This window comes from Epinephelus lanceolatus, chromosome 5 (assembly GCF_041903045.1).
Source record: "Epinephelus lanceolatus isolate andai-2023 chromosome 5, ASM4190304v1, whole genome shotgun sequence".
Taxonomy (NCBI): Eukaryota; Metazoa; Chordata; class Actinopteri; order Perciformes; family Serranidae; genus Epinephelus; species Epinephelus lanceolatus.
In genome coordinates this window covers 37445620-37466042 of record NC_135738.1, presented here as the reverse complement: position 1 = coordinate 37466042, position 20423 = coordinate 37445620, and the positions used below count along the sequence as shown (strand labels likewise).

General features: G+C 39.8%; 1 protein-coding gene across 1 annotated transcript; it reads right to left on the bottom strand.

Annotated features, from left to right (window-relative positions):
- Positions 1 to 1536: 1536 nt before the first annotated feature.
- Positions 1537 to 16805, bottom strand: LOC117261589 (putative E3 ubiquitin-protein ligase HERC3). Its single transcript, XM_033633957.2, has 23 exons — positions 16473 to 16805; positions 16205 to 16322; positions 15965 to 16041; positions 15264 to 15485; positions 15078 to 15169; positions 14675 to 14805; positions 13043 to 13167; positions 12187 to 12263; positions 11963 to 12081; positions 11789 to 11848; positions 11601 to 11706; positions 10307 to 10496; positions 8617 to 8756; positions 8380 to 8496; positions 8146 to 8244; positions 5736 to 5876; positions 5488 to 5628; positions 5198 to 5367; positions 5025 to 5088; positions 4842 to 4912; positions 4548 to 4731; positions 3751 to 3847; positions 1537 to 2621 (listed from the first exon to the last, which is right to left on the bottom strand). The coding sequence occupies exons 1-23, from the start codon at positions 16687 to 16689 to the stop codon at positions 2401 to 2403; spliced, it is 2979 nt and encodes a 992-aa protein (XP_033489848.2). The 5' UTR covers positions 16690 to 16805; the 3' UTR covers positions 1537 to 2400.
- Positions 16806 to 20423: the final 3618 nt, after the last annotated feature.

Below are 20423 nucleotides of genomic sequence, written 5' to 3'. Positions count from 1 at the left end.
AACTAACACATTTGGGCTCTTCATTAGGCCCGTTTCCACCTCAGGAACTTCAGGGTAATTTTACGGGGCTGGGGCCGTTGGTGCGTGTCTCCACCGCAGGAACCACCCCCGAAGGACAGAGTTCCGGAACTTTTACAGGGGGCTAAACAAGTCCCTGCCTCGGAGTAGGTACTCAGAATGGCCCGAAACACTCACTGGGGCTTGGGGTTTACTTGGTGCTTATTGGATATACTCAAGGCGGGATGTGACATCATCAGAAAGCAACAAAATAGCCGGCATTTTTAAAACTCAGCAGGCCGCGCAACGATTACGTCACATCCAGAGCCTGGTAACTTTACAGGAACCTTCCTCCTACTCCGCCATCTCAGTGGAGACATGGCAGTTGAGAGGGCTGAGTGAGAGGACGTTCCTGTAAAGTTCCTGCCCAAATAGTACCAGGAACCTCTGCAGTGAAAACAGGCCTATTAACTAGCAAATCATCTGGAGGTTTGGAGACATTCATTCTTTTTCCGTAATCACTTATACTATTAGGGGGTCACAGGGGGGCTGGAGCCTTTGGGCGAGAGGTGGGGTACACCCTGGACAGGTTATCAGACTACCACAGGGCTGACACATATTCACACCTACGGCCAAGTCACCAGTTGACCTGCATGCCTTTAGACAATGGGAGGAAGCCGGAGTACCCAGAGAAAACCCACGTTGACACATGAAACTCTGTACAGAAGGGCTCCCCCACCACAAGGTTCCAATCAGGAACCCTCTTGCTGTGAGGCAACAGTTCTAACCACTGTACCACTGTGCCGCCTGCATTGCAGCGGATGTGAAAAAATACCTAGGCTACTATTGCAGATTTGAAACATGGAAGGTTTGACACAGGAATGTTTGTACATTCTCACTAAGGGTGAAAAAAATGTCCTTTATTATAAGGTCCACTATTCTGTCATGACGTGCTGTGTACATTCCTTTGTAAGCATAACAGCCATTCAAGATGTGAGACATTGTGTCAGTGGTCTGTTCTGTGGTGGGATGCAAATAGCGAGGAACCTGGGTAGTTGGAACCCAGATGGAAAGGTTGAGACACTGTGACAATGTCCTCAGTGAGTGCAGTGTTCTTGAGGAATAAATGCACACACACCCACCCACCCACACACACACTTTTCACACTGAAGAAAACAGAATAAGGACAAAACACAGTAACACTTCATTATAGTCCGTCTACAGATAGTTTACAGAGTATTTGTAACATTGAAAAAGCTTATTCTGCAAATGTTTATGTACAGACTATATGTGACAGTTCACTACATATGATCAGAATAATTGAGTTGAACTTGAACTATTCACTCACTGCTGTATGGGTTAAGTGAACAGTTCAACTAAATTACTCAGAGAACATGATGTATGTTAAAGAACTGTCACAATACTGTCACATCTACAGAACATTATAGTAGTTTTACAGTACAACTGATCAATGTAATAATATAATACACATTTCATTTTAACTTTTTTTGTAACATAAAAGCCACACTCATAGTAAACTGTTTTACAACACATTTTATTTTAATGTTTGGACTTTGGCACTATCTGGTGGTAGATCCAAGAATGACAGCACCTCTATCATGAAGTAGTTCATGGGCATACATAATGGAGAAACCCTGTCTATGGTCATTTTTACCAGCCATACCTTCACATTACATATATACCACTTTGTTATTATTCAATTAGTATCAAGCATCAAATCTGTGTTTGCACATAATGTTCATGTGAACTGGTTTCAAGGAAACCTCAGAGCCACTATCTGTGGACAGGTGCAACAAGACAGTTATAAAAAAACAGAGAAACCACAAAAAACCCCTGGCAGGAATGAAATGCAATAAAAAATTCTAAAACAAAGGTTGAACTTTTACTCAAGACCCCTACTTTACACAGACATAGTTTTATCAGACTGTAATAACAGTATTTTCTCCTACCCATTTACTCCTTTAAATATATAATAAAGTAAACACAACCACAGTCTGGAAACACAAATAACCTTCAGTTAACTGACACGTCTCTGACATGTAATCAGCCACAACAATGATAATGTTCATGAATATAAAACGTATTACAGTTTAGCAAAGGATTGCATTTGATTTAGTAAGGCACTTAATCAGCTGACAAATTCAGTATATTTTTTTACTTCAACTTGGTCTGAAAAAAAATCACTTTGTCCCTTCAGGTGTAAAACTCATGACATAGAAATAAATATCTAAGTTAAATTATAGCGTGTTATATTTTCATAGAATTTTAAAGTGCTTTCTGTCACAGAGCTACACTGTAGTGCTGCTAAGACAGAATACCTGCTCTTTGGTCACCCTTATTAAAGTCCACTCTTAAATTATCAAGTCAGCTGCAGATCCACCATCACATCTCGAACCCTCTCTCTACTATCAGGGCCTCTGTCAGCCTGTCTCGCATGATCTCCTTGGATGAGTATAAGGGCAGGTACAGAATGGAGTGACACGTCAGAGACTCAGGAAAGTGCTGATCGTAGTGCTGGCCTGTCTGGATTTGTGTAGCTCGAACCTCCATCCAGACCTGGTTCATGCCCAGAATAGGAGCCCTCCTAAAACCAGTCAGGAACCCTGAAGAACACCCATGGAGGGAAAGAAGGGATCTTCAAGTTACTTTTTGTCTGTTACCATCTTTGTCCATTAGCATCATCAGATTACATTTTCTCTTGACTCACTTCTTACCCATAATTGATTTGGTTTAAAGCATAGGCAACTAAAGCTATTCATAATGGCTGCATTCCATTTAGGTGTTCAAGTTCTTAGCTTTGCTAAAAGATGTGACTCACCTGCTTCTCTCTTCAGAAAAAACAAACTTAGATCAATTTTTAATGTGAACATAGACCAGACTTACAGTATGCATTCACGTGAGCAGGCCCATATATACCTAACTTAGAACTCGCTTAGTACTTTCCAGAAGTTTTCCCCGGACATTCACTCAAGTTTTCACAGGATCCTCTATGGACTTTCATCCTCCAACATTGCTGTTATTCAAAAAACATCTAAGAAGGTCTCAGAATAGCAAAGATTCATATCACGTCATGAATTTCACCTTAGTGCATCTCGACTTGTAAACATAAACATCTTTGTAAATTGTACATTTTTATCAGTTTTGTCTAACTGTCTAGTCCAAAAACGTTGAAGAAGTACACAATGTTTGCTGCTTTCTTTTTTAAGTATGATTATTAATATCTAATAGGGGTGTGTTACGGCGGTGTATGTGTTCTGTGCTGCTGTCTCTTTTTTCCTCCCCAGTAGATCTGGCCAGGTGTGCTGCATTACTTAACGAGGTGCAGCACACCTGGCATGGAGGAGGTGTTTAAGAGCTCCTGTGCCAGCAGCAGAGGAGAGAGGCTCTAATGTGGGGACTGCTGGTCCTGCTGCCTCTCACAGAGGGATTTTTGTTGTCTTGTCTGCTTGTTTTCAATCTAATAGATCCCATGGATTTGATTGTTTTAAAGGTGCTTGTGTGATTATTTTGGGTCAGTGTTTGGAGTTTTGTTCGCCCCATAGGGCCGCATAAGGGTGGGGCGTAACAGGGTGGTATCTTCATAAGCCATTTTTTGGCTTCTAACCTCTCTTTCACAATGTTCATAGTCTTTTTTAAAATGTTTAAAATAAGCTCAATTCTTGCTGTCTTTTTCTCTCAAAACATGTATATGCACAAATAAACTAAATACTTAAGTCACTGTACAATACTTACAAAGGAAATCTTTCCTCTGGTCTTCAGTCAGTTCATCAAAAACCTCCCAAAACATCTGCATGGTGGGGTAGCCAATATGAAGATCCCACACTGTGTTCTAATTTAGGGTAAAAAAAATAAAAAAAGACTTAAATGTTTGACACAGTTAAATCAAGCGTGTAACAATGTAGTGACTCATGCTGCGTTCCAGGCAAGTTTCTGAGCCCGAAAGTCACCACTTCATGTCATGACTCCCGACTTCATAGCGTTCCAGGCAAGTCAAACTGTCAAAGCAACATGGCGGACTGTGCAGGGTTTATGTTTGTTTATGATCATTTCTGTCACCAAAGGTGCTGGTTCCTTGCTCATTTGAGCAAAACGGAGGAGGAGAAACGGCGCATAAGGTCACAGATGCTATTATCCTTTTTATTTCACCATATCTGTGTGTTTGGAAACATATTTTGTACTGATTTATTCTTGCACTGGAAACCAGCTGTTAGAGCGGCTGCCAATAATGCATTAACATTAGGGTTATTTTATGTCTATTTCTCACCGTGTATCTCCTGCATCAACACCGCATCCATAGGGCTGCCATTGTTGTTTAGAGGAGTAAGGTAATTGGTTTAGAGGGCTGTGTGACGTCAGAAAGCGTAACTGGGATCGATCTGGTACGAGTTTACGGGTGGCAAGTTACGAGTTTGACTGCCATTCCAGTGCACTTTCACAGGTAGAAGGTCGTAAAAACATGAGTTACAGGTTGCCTGGAGCGCGCCATCAGTTGCAGAGAAAACCGGAGGATCTTGTGTTTGTAACAGTACCTGTTTCAGCTTCGCCCAGTCATAGACGTCTTGGCCCACCAGTACTCGCTGCAACTCCTCTGGCCGAAACAACTTCACCAGATCCTGTTCGCACACCTGGAAGAAGCCTCGTTTGAACTCCTGAAACACACCCTCCACTGACGTGTTGAAGGCATGACTCACGTAGGCATCCACAAACTCCTTCCTGTTGAGCAGAATAAATATTAAATTTAACAAACAATTCTCTGAGACAGAGCTGATCTGAGTGCAGGTCATATAAACAACTTAGAGGTAAATATTTTTTAAAGGTCTTACTTATTTTGACTTGTCACTGGCTTTCCAGGATTTTGGGGATCAAGGTCAACCTCTGTCCCATCCCAGTTGATCTGTTAATCAGTTATGATAGAGAGGACGTTAATGATCACTGCAAAATCTTTGGAATACTTTGAGATAGATAATTTAGACATCATCAGAAGTTTTTTAGAGTAAAATACCAACCATAAAATCCATGTATAGGTTTTCTATGTCTTCATCTTCACAGTCCAAGACGTACTGCAGACTCCTTAAAACAGTTAAACAAAAAAACTGAGTTAAATAAAAAAAAAAAGTTTACCGGACAGTATTTTCAATATTCTGGTAATTTGTATTACTAGATGTAGATGAATACTGACTTTGCAACACTTGGGCTGAATTCCACCATATCCTCCATTGTCGGCTCGACACCCAGCAGCTTCTTGAACAGAGCCAGTGGGAAGGGTAAGTGTATGATACTTGCGTTGTACAAGGCCAATCCACACAGAACCCCAAACAGGAAGAAGTTTGTCTTGTCCTCCTCTGTTGTCTGTATTGATGAAAGTAAAAACAATGAAAATCAAGTGAGAATTTATGTTGATGAAAACTGCATATTAATCCATTGTTGCTTCATGGTCAATGGTTCCTGTATGAGGATTTAAAGTCTTACTTTGGAGGGGAACCAGGCCAGCGTTTCAGAGTCGTTGAACATGAACATCCCAGATTTGGTGGACATCATTTCATGAAACAAGTGATGAAAAAGGTCTTTTTTGTAGACATCTGTGACCTTTGGGTCCTCATCAAAGTAGACCTGAGAAGTTCCATTCAGTATACAAATAATTACAGATACATAAGATTCCAGTACATACAAAATAATTTGGCTATGCTTTAACCATCAGGTCAAAACAAAATATTTACCACAAGTGGCTTCTTGAGGGCACTGAGTTGAGCAGCAGCCAGTTGTTTGAAGGTGCCCTCCCAGAGTGACGCTCGCTTCAGCTTCAGTTCAAAATAATTTGAACTTTGGTTGAGAAACCACCCCATTGGCTGGTGTTCCATCTGTAATACAATTCAAAGTGTCATTTTAAAAAAGTAATTTTCCTGTCTTAACTGTATTTCTATATGATGTCAATATTTAAAGCTGCGTTTATTTTGACCACGTGCGCAGAAACTCCTCAGGCCCAGACACGGGTGTCAAAATACTTAAATCTTAACACATGATACTATACCTTTCAAATTATAGCAATAGCACCGATGTTGACTAGATGTTGTGTTAAGAGCATAGTGTAGAATAGTCACTGAGAAATAAACAACACAGTCCAGATGTCTCTCTGCTGAACAATACAATGCAGGTGACTGCCTGAAACACGCCCAACATCTATGGGCCGGCTGGCATCCAATTTAACCCTATGGGCCCTAGGCGTTTTTGGGGTATTTTTACTGCCTTTACTTTTAAGCTCATAACACAGTCATTATAAAGGCTACATACACATGCTATATCTTGTTTTTTTCAGGACAATGTGGGCAAAAATGTGTTTTATCTGAAATAAACATGCAATATTTACATCTAAGATCATAGAAAAATAGTCAACCAAGTGCAATGATGTCCTCCAAGATAATATTTGCCACTTTGTTTGCAGTAAACAAAGTTTGTTGTTGTTTTTCAGTTTCAGTTATATATTGGGGGGACATTTTGGGCATTGGGGGGGGCACATGTCCCCCTCAATGTATATGGTGACTACGGCCCTGTCATGCATGCATAATTAGGCTGCAGTTGTCTGGGTGGGCAAAGGTGAAGTGGCTGGTCTTGTCATACAAAGTTTGATGGAGTGTCAACTGGACAATATGGAGATATTTGCATCTTGAAAGCCGGACTACAAATGTGGATAGACAGGGAGAAACACACACAAGCCTAAGACGTGGTAAGATACGATATTCCTCACTATATGAAGTGACTGATAACAAAATCTGTATAATGGATTGTAAAGAAATTCGTCAGGTTTTTATTTTGTAGACAATTAATCTGGATTTATAGCCTGATGGGATGACAGCACAATGATGTGTGTGGTATCAGTGGAAAGCTCTGCTCCTTTCATGTGATATGTGTGGCATTTCTGTGTGAGCCTGCATTCGCGAGTAATCCATCCAAGATTAATGTGTGTGCAAAGCTGTTTGAAAGCTCTGTTACATAGTTTTAGTGTAACTTTATTATTCTTTTTCGCTGTGAAAACATTGGACTACCGACAAGTGCTTGGTCTTGTTGGAAAGCCACAATTCCGCTGTTTCACGTGATATGTGTGGCTTCTCGCTATGATGCACGGTTGCGGGGAAAATCAATAGCGAAGAACAGGTGTGAATTTGGACACACTATGCGTCGTTCGGGCCCATAGGGTTAAAGGCTGCCACCTAGCGGACTGGACGTGGAACAGTAGATTATCAGGGAGAAAAAGGAAAAAAAAATAAAATAAAGGTGATGACTGCGTGGCGGCCGCCGGCCATCCTGGAGTACCGGCCGTTCTGTGATTCTCCAGAACCTCCAGATGGCCAGTCCGCCCCTGTATGGGCTAGAACAGGGGTAGGCAACCTGTGGCTCCGGAGCCACATGTGGCTCTTTAGCCCCTGTCCAGTGGCTCCTTAAGACTATGAGAAAAGAATTCTATGGAAATTGATTCTATGAATCCAGATGTTGCTGAATCTCGATAGCAGTGGCTGGTTAGCTATGGATGCCAAATCCAAAAAAGTAAATTGAATAAAATAGAGAATGTAGTAGGACAGATTTGTTTGCTCTCACTGCCAGCTCTGCAAAATTTAAGTACCAAATAATCATAGATAGTGCCCCGCACAGTGGCCACCTTGTGGTAAAACGTATTAACAAATGCTTATTTAGACCATAAGTATACGCTAATTTAGAGATAATAGGCTATGTTACCTTGATTATAAGGCTCAAACATGTTTTGCGGCTCCACACAGATTTTTTCAAATTATTTTTGGTCAAAAATGGCTCTTTTAATGGCAAAGGTTGCAGACCCCTGGGCTAGAACTTGATACACTGATAATCACCACTACACGGACCCTGAGTCCAAATGTCTTCAGCACAAGATGGCAGCAGCCATATTGGGGATATTTTAGCTTAATTTTTGTACAGTGGGAGGAAGTAGCGACGCGCTGTCCAGGTTTGTACACAGTTATTGTTATAAAGTTGTTTTTACATACTTAGCAAACGGTTGCCTATTTATACATTTAGCAGACATAGCAACATAAGTATTCATTTGGAGTTGTGTTTCTGAGCCATTAGCTCCCATGAAGCAAAGTTCCAGGCTCAAGTTACCTGAGTGCACGCAGCGTTGATGTCAAAAGCCATTTTCTTTGATTTCAGATCCATCACAAATGGGAAGTCAACGAGGATAAGTGGCTGATAATCCATATCCTGAAAAAGAGCATATCAGTATTTGAGTTACAAAAATGTAAACTTGATTCTGTGTGACTACATTGTTTTTCCACATGAACATTATGACAAGTGACAAAGAACATCTTGATAGGTAAGTTCAAACTTTTCTTTTACCTTGATTTTTGACATTGAACGCCACATCTGCAGATCCTCCTTAAGAAATATTTGGTTAATCTCCAAACAAAAAGTTTTCTCTGGGATTCTCTGACGTCTTGCAGTTCTGTTGTTGGCCTTTAAAACAGGAATGTGTAGGCAGAGTAAATTAGGTGAAATATATAGACAAGGTGAGTAAGATTACATTTAGTGCATTTTGAAATTCCCAGGAAATAAAACAAGACAAGTGATACTAACATTGTACATATACTGCAGGACCAGTAGCAGGTTTTTGACTCCAGAGTTGTGAGGAAAACACAACATCACTGACAGGGCCTGCTTCCACACCTTAACATGTTTAACCATGGTGGAGGGCGATAGTGAGGACCACCAGTCTCCTGAAGAAAACAACAGGGAGATTTGCAGACATTTATTTCAGTGAGCATTTTATAATCGAGCAGTTGTCACAGATATGTCTGAAGTGTGCAAACAGAGTAACTGTTAATAATTATTAGACTTTATTATCATTAATAGTCTTAAATGATGATCAATCAATAACCTGATAAAATAACAAAATTATATTTGGATTGAATACATTTGCATTTGTATTGCAATTATTGTTTTAAAGAACTTAAAAAAGAAGTTACAAGAGAACAATCGTTTTTGATAATTCTATATACCATATTTATAATTTATCCAAGAATGAACATGTTGTTATTCCATTAACTAATTTGTCTGCCTCTCACTTTCATTTTACAATTTAGATTTTTATCCTGCTGTAATCTTTACAATTTCTCTTTCATGACCACTGTAATTTATAAACTCCTATATTTAATGTAAATGTGTCAACAGTGTGCCACCTAAAAACTGAAGTTCAATCCACAGAGCAGCAGCAGGAGTTGACTGACCCACTGGCCAATATAACAGGGAGGGACATCAACAAATGGAATAACAAAAACAAACAAAAAAGTTCTCCAGGAATTACTTTTTTTTTGTAGGCCGATGCGGAAGTTAGTGTTGCCCTGGTCCCCTTGCCAAAAACTCTATGGGATTTTTCCATTGGATTTTGGATTACTGCAGAAAATAACCTTTGTGGCATTTATGATACTTACATGTTTTGTTCAGAAAGATAATCTTCACAAATGAACACTGTTTGTATGATTTTTTTTTAAGCTTAAATGTAATGACCAGAGGTAAAAACCTAATGTTGGGCTATAAACAAAAAGCTTGAGGACGTTCTGTAGCTTTACATTTACTGACGTGTTTTATGTCATAGAACAAACCGGGACGGTCTGTTGAGCTTGTGTGAACCACAGACGTTATCTCAGGCATCTAACCAAAAAACCCATTGACTTAGAGATGAGGGAACCGGGAATGCTAAAATGCTAATTCTTTTCTGGGTTTTAGACTCCATACAAGGACACAACTTACTACAATTAATGTAAAGCATCTTATTGAAGTAGTAATGATAAATGGACTACACTAAGTGTCTTTCTACCTTACCAGACAAAGCACTTTACAATTCGCCTCTCATTCACCCACTCATACACTAATTTCTTACACCAGTGGTGGTGCAGATGCTATGCTAGGCGCTGGCCTGTCTGTTGGGAGCAACTTCGGGTTCTGGGTGCTCAAGGACACTTCCACATGCAAACAGGAGGCACCATGGATCACACTGCCAACCTTGTGACTAAAGGACGACCTGATCTACCTCCTGAGCCACAGACGCCCATCAAAATTAAATGTCTCAACTGCAGATGCTGGACTGAGGTGGTAAAAACAACAGCACTACAGGACGACCGAAGACCGACGAGAGAAGACGCATCCTGACCTTCTTCATTCTGACTCCATAGTTTTACTGTAGGTCTAGTTAGACACCATTACATGATTCTGTGACTATTATTGAATGAAGCCTCTCAAACATTCAAACAATTATCTCTCACGGTACCTATGACTTGGAGGCTTTCAGCAGGGAGTCTTAGTGTGGCAGCAGCGATTGCCTCAGCGAGCTCTGTGCTCGTTTTGCGTCTCTGGATCACATGCAGTAGCTCATTAAGAAGCAGGAAGATCCTCAACCCCTCCACGCCCACAGGCTTCTCATCAAGAGAAGAAAGCAAGTGCAGGACAGCGGCCTCAACCTGTTGAGAACATATAACATAATTATAGCTGCTGCGCAGCGATGGGTCAGGTCCGGGCATTTTTAGGCAATTCTGAGCAACCTCTGGAACCTAAGATGGTCATCTACCGCTCTGAGCTAATTGGCAAGTAGCAACTCAACAGTGACTTCACAAACTGAGTAAGCCATTCACTGTTGTGTAGGAAAGCAGCCATCCGTGCATGGAAAGGCAGATTTGAATCCACTGTAAAAAATTAAGTTATTAAGACAAAAATCTGAAAATACACATATTGCATCTAGACAGCATGGAGATGTTGGTAATTTGTTTGTAACAATGATTGATTTGCTACATAAGTAAAAAACTGATGTTTAAAATTGCCATTTTTACATTGACTCCAATTGTTCACATTAGAGCAAAATTCAAAATGCTGTCAAAAATTCAGCTTTTGAGATAAAATTCTGAAATTTGCCACACATCATCTCCCATGACTCTAGAATTTTGTCATTTTTTTCATGAACATTGACGATTTATTTAGCGAGAATTTGCATGTATATGTTTATAGTACCGTTTACAGTCAAACATTTTGATGCACTGTAGGCTCAAGTTTTGATAAATCAAAAATCTGAGAAACATAGATTTTGTAGGACAGTCTGAAGATGCTCTGTACCAAGTTTGGTGTCAATTGAGCAAAAATTGTGGGAGGAGATAGGTTTAAGAAGTTTTCCAGGTTTTGAAAAAACAGAGTGATGAACTTCATAATTTTTAATAGGTTTAAATGTACAAAAGTTGTGAAGTTGTAGCACGTACGGTTGATTTGTTATGAATTTTCAAAGTTTTGAACTTTAGACGCTTGCTGTAGCGCCACCATCAGGAATATTGGCTTGAGTTTACAGCTGAGGATATCTGGCATGAGACTGGACCTTTGTGCAAAGTTTGGTGAGAAAGAAGAAGAAGAATACCTAGAATTACAAAAGTGTCCTGGCAGCTTAGCTGCCCGGACTCTAATAACTGAATAATAGTTAAATAGTAATAATAATAATAACAATAATAATAAAAAGTTTTAAATCTTCCTTGTTAATCACTGATCAGATACCAAACATACATTGTCACGATTCAGATTCATACCTCTGCTAAGACATCATCCTTCTGCACCAGTTTCTCGAAAGCAGGTTGCACAAGTGACAAGTTTAAGCCGGAGTACTTTGGTGAGGTCTGGAAATGTTTATCTTTTCTATGAAGACAGAAAGTGCATGTAAATGTGATGTAATTCACCAGATATGAAGACGTGAAGATCGCACCAGCATGGTGTTTACCTTTGGTCAAGAAACATCTGATTCATACAGGATGCAGAGGAAAACGTCCTGTGGATTTCCCTGTGAGGTTTTCATATGGTTAGTCAATGACACAGAGAATATAGTGTTAACAGCTTTGGAGCCAAATAACAAACCAGTTATATAATGAGAAAACTAGTATGGTATTATACGTACTGTTTTATGTTTTTCCATGATTTTGAACCACATTTAGAGACCCATTTGTCAATCATCTCATCAACAGAGGGCTGTGTTACATTGTTGACTCTGTCAGTGTTTGACTCCTCATTAACTTCCTGTGAAAGAAACAAGAGTTTAAGACTTTATTTTTGGTTCAGAAAAATAAGTATTATTACACCTCCTACAATTTTAGTCTGTACTGTAAGCATTTGTGTTGGTACCTGAACAGACGTGCACGTTGCAAAGGAACAGTTTTCTCCTGCGAAGATGTTTCTAATTATGGGACCATTTGTAGCATCTGGAATAAATACAAAATAAAAGTTAACTCTATCCTTGATAAGTTGACAGTATGACATAGTTTCCTCTGGAACCCAGGAGACCATTACACACAGGCTATTCAGTTCGTCTTACTTGCTATTGTCAATTCATGTCTTGACTACTGTCACACTCCTAACGTTGGAGTCAGTCAGTCATCCCTAGCTCACATGCAGCTAGTTCGTAAGATAGCAGCAGAACTAGTGATGGCCAAAAATGAACCAACAAATCTTTCTGAACAGCTCTTTTTAATGTCCTGTTTGTGCTGGGTCAGCCAGTCAAACGTCCAAGTGCTCATGAAACCCTAAAGTCTCGTAAAATAGTGTAGCAACGGCACCATAAAAGAATGAGCCAGGACCAATTAAACTGGAGTCAAAACCTTTGCCAGCCAAGGCCAGTGGTGCATTCAGTGCCCCTGGGATAGACGCTACAAGGAAGATGTGATGTATTTTCTTGCTCAGAGCGTTTAAACAACACCTTTATAATGAAAAGCAAATATGATTGGTAACAGATTATCCTGACACCACAGATGCAGTACAGATGCAGTAACTGGAACGCTGGCTACTTGTCCCTCAAAGAACAACGGGTCGTCGGTCAGTGGCATTTCTGTTACATCGCACTGACCTTACATAGACTATGTCCATACAAGAGGGATGCTGAATCAATGTTTGTTGTAGTTATTTCATTGTATTTTGTATACACTACTCTACAAAAATTTTCTTGGCTAAACTCTCAGTTCAGTTATTTTAGAAATGTAGTCACCTTGTGGCAGTTGAACAGGTAGCGGCACAGATGGATGACTCTCCTCTCCATGTCCCAGCTGCCCCTGCTCTCCACACCCAAAGGAGTAGACCTTCTTGGAGTCCGTCAATGCTAATGTGTGATGTCTGATTGAAAAAAAAAAAAAAAGTCCTCTCATGTGCGAAGCATATAGAATATTGAATGGTGGTCGACGACACAAAAACACAAACGCAAATGGCTCCATTTTAGTGTTTGGTTTGTCTGTTCTGGGCTACTGTAGGGACACCATGGTGGACTCTGTAGAAGACTCGTCTGTATGTTGATATAACCAGCTCATTCTAAGGTAATGAAAACATGTTTCTTAGTTTAAAGTGATCTTACTATATAATGACGAAAACTCTGTCTGTGGGTGTGTCTGTGTGTCTGTTCCATGTTTTTCTCCTCACTGACTTGGTCAATCCATGTGAAATTTGGCACAGTGGTAGAGGGTGATGGGAGGATAAGAATGAAGCAACATTACATCAACTGGCCAAAGGGGGGCGCTATAGCAACCAATTGAATTTGCAAACTTTGAATGGGCATATCTCATGCCCCATATGTTGTACAGACATGAAACTTTGCACAGAGATGCCTCTCCTCATGAGGAACAAATTTGCCTCAAGAACCCATAACTTCCGGTTATATAGATTTTCCGCCATTTTGAATTTTTTGAAAAACACTTAAAATCGATCTCTTCCTAGGAAGTTCGACCGATCTGCATGAAACTCGGTGAATATCATCTAGGGACCAATATCTAAAGTTCCCTCTTGGCAAAAGTTGGAAGACTTACTAAAACTGAGCTTCTATAAGGCAATGAATATTGCGGAGGGCGTGGCTCATCACATAAAGGTGTATAACATCTCAAGGGTTTCACCAATCACCACGCAACTTTGTAGACACATGACCACACATATACTGAGGGGACCCCTCCATTATTGACCCCATCAAATAAAATGGGGGCGCTAGAGAGCTAATTTCTTATCTAAGTCTAACCGCCATATCGATTTTTACTAAACTTGGTAGATATGTAGAACAGGACGCCTCAAGGTGACTGGAGAAATTTAACTCTAACTGGCAACTGGGTGGCGCTATAACAACAGAAAAATGCTTAAAAATGGCTCAAATGCGACCGATCGCTGTGGCTCCCCCTGTGGCCGAATGTTATAATCACGGAAACTGTCAGTGTGTCATTCTGTCAGTCAGTCATTCTGTCTGTGCCACGTTTTTCAAAAACTCTGTCTGAATACATTGCTCTTCTTAATGGGTTCAGTTGACTATTTAATCTGCAATTTCCTATGACCTGTATCCCAAACACACACCATGTGAAACTGTACGTGGGCAACTGTGCACTCAATGGGTATGGACTAGTTATACATTAATTAAAACATTATTATAATTAAATATTATAATTATATAAAATTTCTGCGAATAAATGCCCCTAAATCCTGCACACTGGATGTTCAAAATTATATTTAACTATGGCATTTGTGAACAATAACATTCACAACTGGAAAATGTAAAACAAAAAATCACACCATGCTGGAACTGCACTGATAATGAGCAGAACTGGCTCAGAATACTGCATAAGAGTTCAAATTTATAAAAGTACTGTACCGTCCACATGCAATCCTGGTGACCTTTGCCCCCCAGAGCTCTGCAACAAGCCGAGGTCGTAGTTCATCGCTGAATGAGTTGTGCCCAAGCTGTCCATACTGACCGGAGCCAAAAGTAAACACTGCACCAGTCTGAGGAAGCAACCACAACACCAAGTTAATATATGATTGTTTTTGCATAAAAAGCATCTGCTATTAATCTTTTTCAGTGAGAAAAGTTACACCTCCACTGTACTTATGGTGCGACCTCAGAAGTAAAGTTGACATTCATCAGAAATCATTCAAAACATACTCCATCATTTCTGTATCACTCGTTAAGTGAGTTAGAACTGTTTGCTCTTATACATTTTTACACCACCAGTAAAATGTGGTAGGTTACAATATGTCAGCTTTCTATGTCTCACCTTTGTCAGAACGGCAGTGTGGTCCTTTCCACAGGAGATGTGAACAGTTTTCTTCATGTTCAGACAAGGAACAGGAGTCGGTGTATCTCTGTCTGTAGCAAATACATTAACATTCAGGTTTACATGTAACGGGAACAGTAAATATTCCATTTTAATAAATGAAAGGTAATGACTGCTTGTTTTTACCTGTTGTGTCTCCCAGCCCGAGCTGTCCACAGTCGTTTCTGCCCCAGCCGAACACACCTCCAGAGACAGAGAGGGCGAAGCTCTGCTCTCCCCCTGCAGCAATCTGGACCAGGGGTATCGCTGACAGAGATCGAAGATGTTGGGGTGAACTGGCGCCGAGCTTCCTCCTCCCCAGACCCAGCTGGCCCCTGGAGTCCTGGCCCCATGTGTACACCTGACCATCTGCAGAGAAATCACCATGACTTTCACAACACTTTCCTGACATCCTGACATGTTTGCATTCTGGAAACCACTTTGTAATATCAGCTTTCTACTTCACTGTATGAACAGATATTATTGTAATTATCATTATCTTGTACTTGGCCTTAATCTTAGCCACTATTGGACTTTGAGTCAACTTTTACCATCCTGTCTCAACGCTGGCTGAGGTGTTTTTTTCCACCCAGTCAACACGACAAAGGGTTTACAAAATGCAGTTGTGGGATACAAACTGTGATGCAGCAATTATCTCAGTGTTTGAGAGTAGTGTTTAACACAGCACTGGTAGAATGTGGGTTAAATGGACTGAGATCAGTTTATTGCCTGTAGCTCTTAAACAAGATTGTCTTAGTATTTTCTGTGTTTCTGTCTGGACCTCAGAAGAGCAGCCACAAGTGTCATAGGAGTATATTAGTAGCAGTTTACGATGCACTTTACTGTACCTTTGGTCAGGGCGACTGAATGCTGGCTCCCACAAGCAACCTGAGATACCACTATGTTACACAAAGCTTCCACAGGCCTGAGAGAAACAGAGACAGAAAACAACAGAGCTCAAATATTTAATTATTGGAGCTGATTAATGTAAATTTAAAAAAAAAAGTTTTTAGAGTCATATTTTTCAAAATCCCTGACATTTTGCACATTTTGTTACAAATTCAGGACACATTTTAGTTTCTCCTTACCTAGGGATGTTTGTGTGAGTTGTGTCCACACAGAGAACTTTCCCTGTCTCAGACAGCAGTGTGACCAGATCATCACCACAACTCACAGCCTCAATCTTCTGTTTACACTTCACACACTCTGAAAGAACACAGGAACACAGTAGGTGTAAGTGATGCAGCAGGTTTTAAGTCATTCATTCTGCAAGAGAAAAAAACTTCCATTTGCAAGTACCTTGTAAGAAGGAAGTTACCATCAAGTTCAAGACAGAAACATAAGACTGACACTCACTTTGTCTTCCTCTGACTCTTCTCCCATCCGTGCTCTGATTGGTGCGAATGATGAACGCATCTCCATTACTGTTCATAAAAGCGAGCACATTGTGTCCTGCTGACAGATCCGTGATGTGATGACCGAGGTTTAACAAGTGAACTCCATCACCTGTTGAGATATGTGAGCCATCTTTCAGCCGAAAGCCCTGCTGACTGTCCTCTCCCCATGAAAACATTTTGGTGTGTGTCTCTGAAGAGCCGTCAGCTGATTTGTATCACTCAGTTCTGTCAGTCAGAAACTAAATCTGATTGGTTACTTATACAAACTCTGCTGTGATCAAGGGAAAACAAAACTTAAAGTACAAAATATGAGGAAACGAAAATATATCACGCCCAGTGAGTCAGAGGAAGGAGGAGCTTTCACTTCACAGTTGAAAAGGAAAACGAAAGTGAAACTGGGCTGATCGCTTGTGTTTATGCATGATTAGGCCTACAGCTGTAAAATGTGTTTCATAATCAAATAAAGCAAATGGAAATACTGAGCCACTGAAATACTCACCTCAGGTTACACCAATCATTTGTCCCCTGGAAAAAAAAATCTATGTCCATTCCCTTCAGTGCTGTAAAACAAACAAACTAGCTCTAGATGTTGATTTAAACTAAAAAAAAAAAAAACCCCGCAGTATTTATAAAGTTAGTCACAGAGATGCTGACGTCACTAACTATAATTAGGGACGATTTGTTATTTGAAGGGGGACTGGGAGGTGCAAAAGGGGGAAGCATGTCAAATAATGATTGAGCACTGGCAAAGGGACTTATGTTTTTAATTTGGCTTAGGTGAGATAGTCATGGTTGTATTTATTTTACTGAAAAATCTCGAAAAATCGCCAAAATGACACCATTTATCATAGCCAGACACTTTAAAAACAGAAATTATCATTGGAGTTCATGTGAGACAAAGGCTTTTGTCAGGAAAAAATATTTCCAAATGTGAGCTTAAAATAGTGATATTTCATCAAAATCACATTATTCTACAACAGTAGACAGCGACAGTACAAATGTCAATTATTATTCAAAAAAAGTTTAATTTATTATTCATTCATCTTCTAACCGCTTCATCCTCTTGAGGGTCGCGGGGGGGCTGGACATGGACATAGACGCTCACATTCACACTTACGGACAATTTACAGTTATCAATTAACCTAGTCCCCAATCTGCATGTGGAGGAAGCTGGAGTGCCCGAAGGGAGCCCACGCTGACACGGAGAGAGCATGCAAATTTCGCACAGAAGGGCTCCCACACCCGGGATCGAACCAGCAACCCTCTTGCTGTGAGGAGATAGTGCTAACCACCACACCACCGTGCCGCCCCTAATTTATTATTTTAATACAAAAACAAAGCTGTGTTAACATGGTTCATTTACAGTTTTGTGCTTAAGATGTGGACTGCAGTGGCCCGCTGTGTGTGTTTATCATTCTGGACACATTATAGGTGCTGCAGGGGACAATGTTTTTGGCGCTTTGTAGCCTTTAAAGAAATAAAAAAAGTATTATTATTATCATAACTACTACTACTAATACTACTACTGTGATTTTCTGATCGTCTATTAAGAGAAATGGTTTTAAAAAATCAAGTTTTCATGGAACTCTACACATCATTAAACTATGGAAATATATTGACACAAAAACATTTATATTATATTATATGTCTTACTTTCTTTTTTACATTCTTTATTTAAACAACAGAATTTAACAATGATGTAATGTTTAACATCCTTCAGACAAAGAACAAAACGAGGTTTATTATTGATAAACTCACATTTATGGATAAAATACTTTGCCAGACTGATTACCAAATGCTTGTGTACTTGATGAAGCCAAACACCACATTATTCCATAATAATGTGAAGTCTTTACAGATATGGTCCATGAAAAATCTGGTCCTTCCAGAATTTCCTGGTTACTTACAAGGAAACTATAACTTTATAGTTTCTATAACTACATAGTTTTCTTGGTTACGTATTAAAATCTCTTTCTCATCTGCACGTCAGTAAAAGTCATGGAAACAGACTGACGTAGGACTGAGGTACCTGTATATAAGCTGCCAGTCACTCCAGTCCTCCCTTTTGCATGTGAGTGTGACACAAGCTGGTACATGCTACTGTAAAACCTGAATGCTGGTAAACTGAATTGTTGGAGAAAGACAAACAGTACCAAACAGTACCCTGGTACTGTGCATGCTGGCCCACTGTCCTGTACTGACTTCACTAAACTGAGCCACCATCTGCTACAAAGTTAATATGACAGTTCTGTTTTCCTTTTAACTAGCTGAGTTTAACATTTTATTCTCAGGTATACATAACACCAACAATATAATATAGGTACACCCAAAGCTAATTTTGCCAGGGTTTATGTGTAGCATTTATATAGCACCAGTGAAGATGAATCTAATGAAATACCTCCACACATTAAAAGAAACTTGAGGGCCAGCAGCTCATATGTGACCGTAGTTTCCAGTAACAACAGCAGGTGGCGCACTGACCCTGTGATGCAGGTCTGGTGTGTGAGGAGGAAGAAGGGCCCTCTCTTCACATGAAATCATCAGAAATCCTTAATCAGATACACAGCTGTTTTATGGATATTTACACAAAGTGTTTCTGTTAAAGTAGAAGAGGTACTTTGGGTAAAAACAGTGCAGGTGTAGAAATCAATATCAGCTTAAGTGCACACTATATAAATGATATTTTCACCACTTTACCTTACACACTAGCTGATCAAGGCAGCAGTAGACCAGCAGCTCTTATGTTCTGTAAAGTAAAATAACTGTTTTTGTCATGGAGTCTGGTGGCTTTGTGATAACGGCTTCAGTTCTCTGTCAGAAAGGGCTGTCTGACAGCAAAGTAAAGCGATGAAAACATTCTAAATATACTGTACACTTGACCTGACATTGATTTTTTTGATGGCCCTCTTACTGGTTGCTAAAAATTAACCAATTGAGCCAATGTTTGCTCAGTGCTTTTTCATTTTATGTGTGCCATGGGGTTTTTTTTTAAAGTTGGCAAACTACAATGGCTGCATCCCAATGGCAATAATACACATAAAAAATGTCCGAAGCTCTGACTATCCAGCTAAATTGATTTGAATGGGAATATCCATTCTGCTTTCATTCTGTGTCTATGACTGAATGATTGATTGAAGTGTAATTGATACACTTTAATGGAAGTGAATGTGGTTAACTGGCATATGCCCATATTGGGAGAATGTTTGTGCCAAAGGCGTGTCTCACTCTTTAATACATTTTTAACTTAAACTGTAGAAATATTGTTTTTATAGTGATGCTCAATCTGATGACACAAAAACATTAAATACTGTATTCAGTACATGGCAACAGCAGCTGATTCCAGTTCAATCAAAACTTGTTTTGGCTCTCCTGTAAAATCTGATATAACACACTTGTGCTTTGGCTCCAACCCCTTGAGATGCCATTATTTTTTTTCCATTTATCATAATAACAATGACAAATTGTTGAATACTGCTTCACATCCAATCCAATTTATCCACTCAACAGTACAAGGGCTGGTGGTGTTTTTAGGCTCCACCATCAAAGATAGCAAGTAATTCCTAATAAAAGTAAATAAATATCTGCTCACATATACAGTGTGTAAATCTCCTTGTGTAAGTTGCATGATTTCACCTCAACTTATATTAACACAGCTGACTACCTGCAGCAATGAGGACAGTCCTTCAAGTTGCTGTGTTTGTTGTGTTTCTATGAAAATGTCTTGTTTTTCTATCTTAACAATCACTTTATCAACTGGTGAACTGTAGCCTGTAGATAAACAAGAGATGCTGCAGTTGAATTAAACCATTTACTTATAAACAGTTTCACAGTGCAGCGTTTAGCAGCTCTATCTCAAGGCATATCTATGTTGAGTTTTATTAGTAATTAATTCCACAGCTGAGAAGCAGAG